This window comes from Triticum aestivum, chromosome 5D, assembly GCF_018294505.1.
Source record: "Triticum aestivum cultivar Chinese Spring chromosome 5D, IWGSC CS RefSeq v2.1, whole genome shotgun sequence".
Classification (NCBI taxonomy): domain Eukaryota; kingdom Viridiplantae; phylum Streptophyta; class Magnoliopsida; order Poales; family Poaceae; genus Triticum; species Triticum aestivum.
The window spans coordinates 529,766,083-529,774,978 of NC_057808.1; the positions used below are offsets into that span (position 1 = coordinate 529,766,083).

General features: G+C 46.4%; 1 protein-coding gene across 1 annotated transcript; it reads right to left on the bottom strand.

Moving 5' to 3' along the window:
* Positions 1-362: 362 nt before the first annotated feature.
* LOC123123502 (disease resistance protein RGA4) lies at positions 363-4,097 on the bottom strand. Its single transcript, XM_044544022.1, has 3 exons — positions 3,157-4,097; positions 636-2,602; positions 363-555 (listed from the first exon to the last, which is right to left on the bottom strand). Exons 1-2 carry the CDS (start codon positions 3,900-3,902, stop codon positions 664-666), a joined length of 2,685 nt encoding a protein of 894 aa, XP_044399957.1. The 5' UTR covers positions 3,903-4,097; the 3' UTR covers positions 363-555; positions 636-663.
* Positions 4,098-8,896: the final 4,799 nt, after the last annotated feature.

Sequence of the window (8,896 nt, forward strand, 5' to 3'; positions counted from 1 at the left end):
GGGCGGCAGGCGGCAGCGGGGGTGCAGCGCGGCAGGCGGCAGCAGGGCCCGTAACTGCGCCATGCATGCATGCATGCATGCCTATCCGCGCGTACATAGCGGGGTGGGCACGCTGGCGGGCGCGTAATCAGCGTAGGACGTGGGGGCGTGGTGGTGGGCGCGCTGGCGGGGCGACCCGGCCGAAAAAAAAACAAGACGCATATACGAATACGTAGACGTTGCGATTGGGACAGCGGGCGGGCGGCCTCTTTTCGAGTTTTGCCCATCGTGCCCTCTGTTATGAAGGGGTATGGGACAATCTTAGCCGTCCTTATGTTGGAGGGGGTCTACCGAAGCGGAAGTGGGCTATATTTACTCCGTTCTTCCATGAAACGTTATCGGCGGAATTCGCTCGTAAATTTCTTATCATGATATCATCAATCATCACAAAGAGGCTGCATCATCTCAATCTACTCACCACCAGCAGCCACCTCGCAAAGGAGAAGTCACACCTCCCGAAGGCCGCATCGTGCAGCACACACATCATCGAGCAGCGAATGGATGCAAAAGTTCGCTCTGCAGACAATCAAAGATGCACCAACGTCATCATATCTGGGAACTGGGAGTACAAGTTGAAGAATAGACACAAAACTAACCATGATCGATGCGACTTGCTTCAGTGCATCAGGACCTTGGCCGTGCACGAGAAAAGATGCCCCCCATGATGGTGGCGGTGAATTTTCTCCCAATAGGTTTGGTCCGATTTACAATTTCCCCTGCTTCCTCGCACGGCGGAGAGCCTCTAGCCGAGGAGTTAGCATGATGGATAAACAAAACGCTGGGCCTATTAGGATGGTTCATTGCAGCTGCTTGCCATCCATCCTTTATCGTATCTTCTACTCCAGAATGGAGCGCGACTTCTTTTAGCCTTGCCATGCGTGTGATGTCGATGCCTGGAAGATCACCCTGAGCTTCACAAAGCATATGAAGTGACACAAGGTAAGGCACAGCTTCATCTTGGATTGTTATGTCCTCCAGACTTTGCTCGCCCACGAGGCATAAGCCCTTCAGGCTTCGGAAATGCTCTGGTTTTATGACCAAGTGACCAAGCTTATCTTCTACCAGCTTGAGATATTTCAGTGTCATTTTCAGTCCAGACAGGCCACTCAGGATTGTGTCACCGCTCAGACTAGTCCTTGAGAGGCACAACTCCTCGATGTAGTTCAGCTTTGTACGGAACTGAGGGAGTTGCGTCAGCTTGCCTCGCAATTTGAGTGAGGTAAGACGGCCTGTAGCTTTCAGAGAATCCATGAACTGTTCTGAGCATTCTGTTGGGCATCCTTGGAAGTCGATAGATAAGGAACGATCAACTCTTGTCATATCCAGGCCTCCACCAATGAATTTCTTTGTGGCTCCTAAAACATGAACCAGTTTCGTCACATCTGCGGTGGAATCGCACCATATTTTCACCTTCCTCAACTTCCCCATGCGACTCATCAGCTGCGCAAACCCTTCGCTTTTGTCGGTGACAAATCCGGAAAGCCTCTGCAGTTCACTATCTTTTGACACGAGCTTCTCCAGCTTCTTCTGTGTGTAGTCACCGTCAACTAGCTGAAACTTTCCAAGGAGGTGTTTCAACCCGGGGAGCTGGAGGACTTCAATTGGCAGTGTCACTACCTGGGTTCTCCTCATGTCGAGAGTCTCTAACCATTTTAGCTTCGCTATTTTCCTTGGAACCTTGTCAATACTGTCGCCGAGGCTCAGATATTTGAGCAGCAACAGGTCACATATTTTCCCAACATGTTCTGCTTTCACATCAGCACATTCTTTGAGATCCAAAACTCGCAATAGCTTATACTTGGCATAATTCAAATTAGCCCGATGCCTGGCGACATTTGCATCATCAGGGAATACTGCCAAAGTATGGAGACGAGATAATTCCTTTGGCAAATTCAGTGGCCCGTTTGCCGCACCGTTAAGATGGAGGGAAAGCCGGCGAATCTCCTTGCCAGCCGGATTCCTCTCCGTCGTCTGGCTACCACACAGCATGGTGATGAAGTTCTGTGACTTGGATTTGCTGGAAATGGAGTTGAGCATCATCCCAAAAGTTTGGCACCTCTTCACATTTCCATAGTTCCTCACTTGAATGGGCTGAATGACATTGCGGCTGATGAGGCTCTCCAAATTCTTGGCTGCAACATCCTGGGAAAAACTCTCTGTTTCTGGTTGAGGAAACACAAGTCCTTCAGCCAGCCAGCGCCTTATCAGGGGATTCCTCCTGACAGGATGGTCGCGCGGGAACATGCAGAAATACAGCAATAAGTCCTGGACAATGGGACTGGATAGGATCTCGTTGTTGCTGCGTTGCATTCTTGCTACTGTGTCATCACGAAGATGGAGGCAGGCCTCCACAAATCCACTCTCTGTCAGCTCTCCAATGAAAACCTGGCTTGTGCTATCTATGGCGAGTGGTGAACCGTTGCCACATCTGCAGCATGTCGCTTCTGGCAGCTGAATGGCCGTCGTCATGATAATTCTGCCGTCCACTCCATCAGCCCAAGAGAAGGCAGATAGTACGTCGTACAACTCATGTGTATTCACACCATCAATCACAATCAAATACCTACAAGATAGTACATAATGAATGAATCTTTGAGAAAATAAAAATCATGATTTTGGTTTTTTTGTTGCAGGCTTTGAAGCTATCAATATTTTCTTGCAATCTTACTAGTCGATTCTAATCATAAGTTACTGAAATTTTAAAATGCTGACACCAATTTAGCTCTCTGTTTCCTACTTGTGAACTTCATTGAGTCATCAGTATACTCAAGATTGAATTCAACGGGAAATCCTTCAACAAGTTTAACCTACAGTCCTAGACCAGATTCCATCAATCTACTTTTATCAGAATCTACGCATGTACTATGTTTTAGAGCTTAAACTTTCCTCATTCCGCAGTTTTGCTTTCAAAACATATTTGCACTCTGCAATAGCCCTATTTACTTCATTTTTCCCAAAAGAGGATATTCTAACAGAATCATGTCTTCAACAAGTTCAGAAGAATAACACTGTTGAAACTTGAAAGCAAACATTACTAGTTAATCTATATAATCACCTTCCAGTAATCTTTAGCTATATTACTCAAGAGGCATGATACTAGTTAAGCTATATAATCACCTTGCGGTCTTGAGTAATCCGGTGAGCCGGTGGTCAGTCGAAGCATGTTCGGTGTCGTCTCCATTGACCTGTGGTATGATTTTGGAGCTGGAGGCAGTGGCACCATGATTCTTGGCAATGCTAATTAGCAGCAGTTGGTCATGTATTTTCTGAAGAAGCTTGTGCACACTCATGCCGGGCGCCGCACGAACCCAGGCGTGCAGAGGGAACTGGCTGCGCACATCCCTGTTGCTGTACACCTTGTGGGCAAGGCGAGTCATACCTGCTCCACCGAATCCGGCGACGGAGACCACCTTGAGCCTCCCCTCCTCCGATTGGCTCCGCGCAAGCAGAGCAAGTAGTTGCCTCTCCGGATCCTGATCGTTGCCCCCGCCGGCGGGAGCCGGAGGTGCGGCGGCTCCGGTGATGCTGATGGAGTTCTGTAGCTGCTCGAGAGTCTCCTTCGACCGCTTCTTCAGCTTGGCGATCTTGCCGACGAAACGGATTCTGCTCATCTTCCCGACCTGGAAGCGGTCGATGCAGTCTTCCATGTCGTCCGCCAGGCGCCGGAGATCTCGGACCCAGAGGTCCGTGATGGATCTGCCGCCACTCGAGCGGCCAATGATTTCTTGGATCGACTGCAGGTCACGGCGGATGAACCCGGCGTCGACCTCCAGGCTGTCCAGCTGCTTCCTTTTCCCATCTATCACCGGTAGGAGCTTCGGCAGCAGCTTCACTATCGGGCCGACGACCACCGCAACCTCCATCTTGATATATCCCTAGCTAGCCAGTCTACATGCGAACCCCTCTCTCTCGCCCTAGGAGACTAGTTGTCAGAGCATCATCTCCAGTGGATGCGGCAAACGGTTCCCCGTCGGTGAAATTGCACCTGCCGGAGTTGAGCAGGCGGCGGCAGTTTGGGCGGTCGAGGTAAGGACGAAAGGGTGGACTAGTAGTTTTGGTCCAGTGAGCGAGGAGAGATTAGATAGTGCGCACGTCCGGTTGGACTTGGCAGTGTGTGGATTAGCTTTTTTTTAATTCCTTTTACATATGAAAATAATTAATTGCAAAGAAAACCATTTGCAGGTGTACGGTATTCTTAGGTTTTTTTAGACAAACTGGTTATTTTTCTTTGGTAAATACTCTGAAATTATACCATGTGACACATATGGTAAGCAATTCAAACTATTCAAAAAAATTACTCTGAAATTATTTTTTAAATATCTGTTTGTGACATTTTTATAATGAGAAATGTCTTTCAGAACAGACACATGGCCGTTCACGCTAATTTTTTTAAAATATTTTTTTTATTAATTTGCATAAATATTACGTCGGATACATAATTTTCAAAAATAATACACCATCAGCTAGCAGCTGGCTGATTGGATCCAGTCGGCTTGCTGCTGGCCGATTGGACTTCAGTCGGCTTGCTGCTGGCCGATTGGCATCCTGTCAGCCTTCTGGCCACCGACAGACCTATCGGACCTATCGGCCACTAGTAGAGATCATGTCGGCCAGCTATGGGCTGACTGGAACTAATCGGCCATATGTAGGCTGATTAGGACTAATTGGTCAGCTGTAGGCCTACTGGTGCATGCACCCCATTTTCTATGCCCGTACGTTTCCCGCTTATATCTCGGGCCGACATTTCCCGCCATATTTTCGCACTTTGCTCGTTCCCGCCATATATTCTCGCTCTCTAGTTCCCGCCAGTATCTCCCGCCATATTTTCCCCTCTCTAGTTCCCGCAAGTGTCTCCCGCCATATTTTCCCGCTTCCGAGTTCCCGCCATATTTCCCCGCTTCCGAGTTCCCGCCTTTCTTTGTGTTCTCAACCTATAAAACACCATCGGCACTAACGTTGGTAAGCATTCTAGTGTAGTCTCGTAGTCTCGCCAAGATGTCCGGATATCCTTTTGATCGTAGTTTTCACCCTAGTATGTCCAAATGTCTTCTGGATTTAGCTGTCGATTTCAGGGTAGACAACATATTAGTTCCGTGGGAGAAGCTCATCAGTACTGACATCCTACTGAATGAGCTGGCTCACGCATTAAGTAGGTGCGGGTGGCCTTCCAGGACCTTTGAGGAGATATGGGAAGAACTTCTGAGGTTGCAGGGAAGATGGATGAAGCAACAATCGAAGAGTGAAACATACCTAAAGTTTGCAGCAAAACATACTTTTTTATGGACTGACGACAGCGAGGATGAAGACGATATCTTCATGCCGCCGCTTCCGGGTTCTGCATCGTCGAAGGGCAAGAGTTCTACATCGTCAAAGGGCAAAAGTTCTTCATCGTCGAAGGGCAAGAGTTCTGCATCGATGGAGGATGACGATGAGGACTTCATGTAGTTTTTATGTTGTATGTTGTAAGTTAAGTCGTACGTACCGTTTAATTTAGATGTAGTTCTATCTAGTTGTTTGTACTATCTTATTGTAGGAGCATTATGCTCTATCTAAATATGATGTTGTAGTTTGGATAACAGAATACTAAAATAGAGTAGGCATATGTCTCATACATAAGTACATAGTCATTTGTCTCATACATAGAATAGACATAAGTCTCATACAGAAGTAGATGGTCATGTCTCTACTGATAGATAGAAGCGTCACTGACAACGTCTGCCCTGGCGCGGAGGTGGATCTCGAGGCGTCGTCCATCCCAACCTGTTGGGTGCCCTAATGTTATGAGGAGGAATCTCAGACTCACCCTGGTCATACTGTGTATCCTGTGTGGGGCCAGGTGGAGGAGTCGAAAACATGTTCACACTAGTAGAAAAAGGGTCATCTGTCCCGGTTGGTAAGGGCCTTTTGTCCCGGTTGTTGAACCGGGACTAAAGGGTCGTTACTAATGCCCTAGCCCTTTAGTCCTGGTTCTTACACGAACCGGGACAGATGGACCTCCACGTGGCCGCTGCGGCCAGCCCAGGCAGGAGGGACTTTGGTCCCGGTTGGTGACACCAACCGGGACCAAAAGGCATCCATGCGTCAGCATTTCAGTGGCTGGGGTTTTTGTTTTTGTTTTTGAAAGGGGGGAGGGTTTAGGGGGTAATTTAGGGTGTGTAAGCTAGCTAACAGAGAGAACTGTCCTCTCTTATTTCCGTGCTTGATTTACCAACGCTACTGCTATGCCTAAACATGGCTTAGATTAAAGTGAAGGCAACATGTGGTGCATGTCGAAAGTAATATTAATCCTAACTTGATCAAGTTTGGATTAGTACTACTTTCGACATGCACCACATGCTTGTTGCCTTCACTTCATTCCAATCCATGTTCATTTCACCCACTGATATATAATAACTCTTCATGCCCGCATCATGCATCATCATAATAACAAGTCCTACTAATCATCATCATACAACTTCTACTCGTTATTAATAACAAGTCATATGATCATCATCCTCATAGTCATCGAACCAACCCTACTTAATTGTTCTTAGCATATGATCATCAGTATTAGGTAGGACCTAAATACCCTCTTTAACGTAAAATAGCATAAAACAATATAGACCCCGACTCTCCATTATGGAGAATGGAGATCATCCTGTCTCCAATTTTTGCCCTTCGCTTCCTTTTGCTTCCAAGAACCTCCTTGCGACTGTCCATACATTTTTTCCATTCTTTGATTTTCATGTCTCCACTTCTTTTAGAAATCCGGTATGGACAGTTGAGATTCGTAGGATGACTTGGTTGTATGTTCAAAACATCAAGCCTACCATTCTGATACATCAAATGAGGCACACAATCTTCTGGGATTATCTGTTGAAAAACATAGTAATAACTTCATAGTTAGCAATGATGTACTAGTTTTAGAAGTATGCAAAAGATGCACGGATGTCGTAATAGTAAGAAATCTTACCAGGGTATCTCCATAGTAGTTACCGTAGTTCAACACGTGCACTAGTGGCACGTATTGACCATAATGTGGAGGAGTTTTACAATAGATATTGTAATTCTCAAGATCAGTACAACATCCGACCAGATGAGTTTTCTCCTTATAAGTTAACTCAGAGCCATCAGTGTAGTAGGTTCTGTCTACCGTGTTCCGCACATTGTTTGAACAATCAAAATAAGCTGTCAATGAAAATAAGCTGTCAACTATTTTGAAATGAACAATATAAATTAGCTAATAACTATGTTTGAGAAACTCACATAGCGGTAGAATTGGAGGCGTATCAACAAGGACCCAAATGTCCATATTGTCTTGCTCGATGTCAGGATCACCAAGATCCATGGTGACAAGCATACCCTCATCAAAACCATACATCTTGCAAAATGCTTCCCAATTTTTGCAACCAAAATGGGTTACGCTCTCAGAATTATACAGATTTACTTCAAAATCTATATCATGATGGGTCCTTAGGTGAATTTTCTTTGTTTCCATACTTTCATGGTCTTCAAAACCCATCCTCTCCAAGACGTAGCGTCTTGCATGGCATGGGATAAGCTAGTCGAATTGTAAAAGATGAAAAGTACACGTTGAAATAGTTGAAGTCGTGCTTAATTACGAAAAAATAATACTCGTCGTCGTTGCGTACCGTTTCAACATCGAAGGTCTCCTCCAACTTAATACTGAAGCGCCGATCTTCGTCCAGGTGAGGCCTGTCGCACTGACCTCGGTCGTCGTGGCACCAGTCGCACTCCCCCGGGAGACTTTCGTCGTTCGAGTACGACATTTCCTATGTTCATAATTCAAATATTAAACGTCTACAATTAAATATATGTACTAAAAACCTAAGTTAGATCATTATTATTCATCACGGGTTGACTATCGGTTTGTCGAGTCTTTTCTTAAAAACTCTCAGCTCACGTGGTGTATACATTCGACCGTTGGTGATGATCGCTCCTCCATTTGTCCCTGAGTGCATTACACCAAAATGTCTAGCACACGGGAAGAAAGGAGAAGCGACCCCCACGACAACAGTCGGGATTCTTTGTCCTCTCATATACATATGGTGGAACTCTCCCTCACTGATTCCTCTCTGACATTTGCGATCGTCGGTGATGGTAGCTCCTCCTTTCGTTCTTGAGTGCATTACACCAAATTGTCTAGCACACGGGAACGAAGGAGAAGCTACCCCCACGACAACAGTCGGGATTCTTCGTCCTCTCATATATGGTGGAGACTCGACAGACTTAAAGTCAACCCGAAATATCGTTTAATTATCTTTCTAAAAGAGGATTTGGCTGGTCTCACCTCGATGTGGGAGGGGGCGGTGACGGGGACGACGGCGGGGATGATGGAGGGGCCGGGGGCTCCTAGATTTCTGCGAAAACAAAAACCCTATAAGCTATCAACTAATCATATGCATACACCTTGCATAGTGCTCTCCAATTTTAGCATTCAAAGTAGGAGTAGTTTTCCACTTTGAGCATTCAATAAGCAAAATCAAATCACAAAATAAAGTAGTATTCAAATTAGGATGCATTCAATTATAAGCAAAACTACATCATCTCCATGCGTCCGTACATCGTCGAATATTATCACTAATACACCTCGAACACTATCATACATATAGCATCGCTAGTATAGCTAGAACCGTAGCACCCGACGGGTATCGGCGCGGGCGGTGGACACCCAAAGGGACGGAACCATCACAGGATCATAGCTCCAGTGAGATCCCTGAAGAACCTGCCAGGTATTGTCGAACCTGCCCTCCAACGCAACCATGTAGCGACGGACGTGCTGGTCCTCCTCACTGACACGGTGACGTACCACCTCCGCGGTGTCCGGAAGCCTCGGCACCGTCACTGGCCCACGCGA

What these genes read in the sequence shown, in the direction of transcription:
- LOC123123502 (XM_044544022.1), bottom strand. Translation starts at nt 3,902, where the DNA reads ATGGAGGTTGCGGTGGTCGTCGGCCCGATAGTGAAGCTGCTGCCGAAG. An exon ending in GGATTACTCAAGACCGCAAG is followed by an intron (nt 2,603 to 3,156) that starts GTGATTATATAG and finishes ACTATCTTGTAG; the next exon opens with GTATTTGATTGTGATTGATG.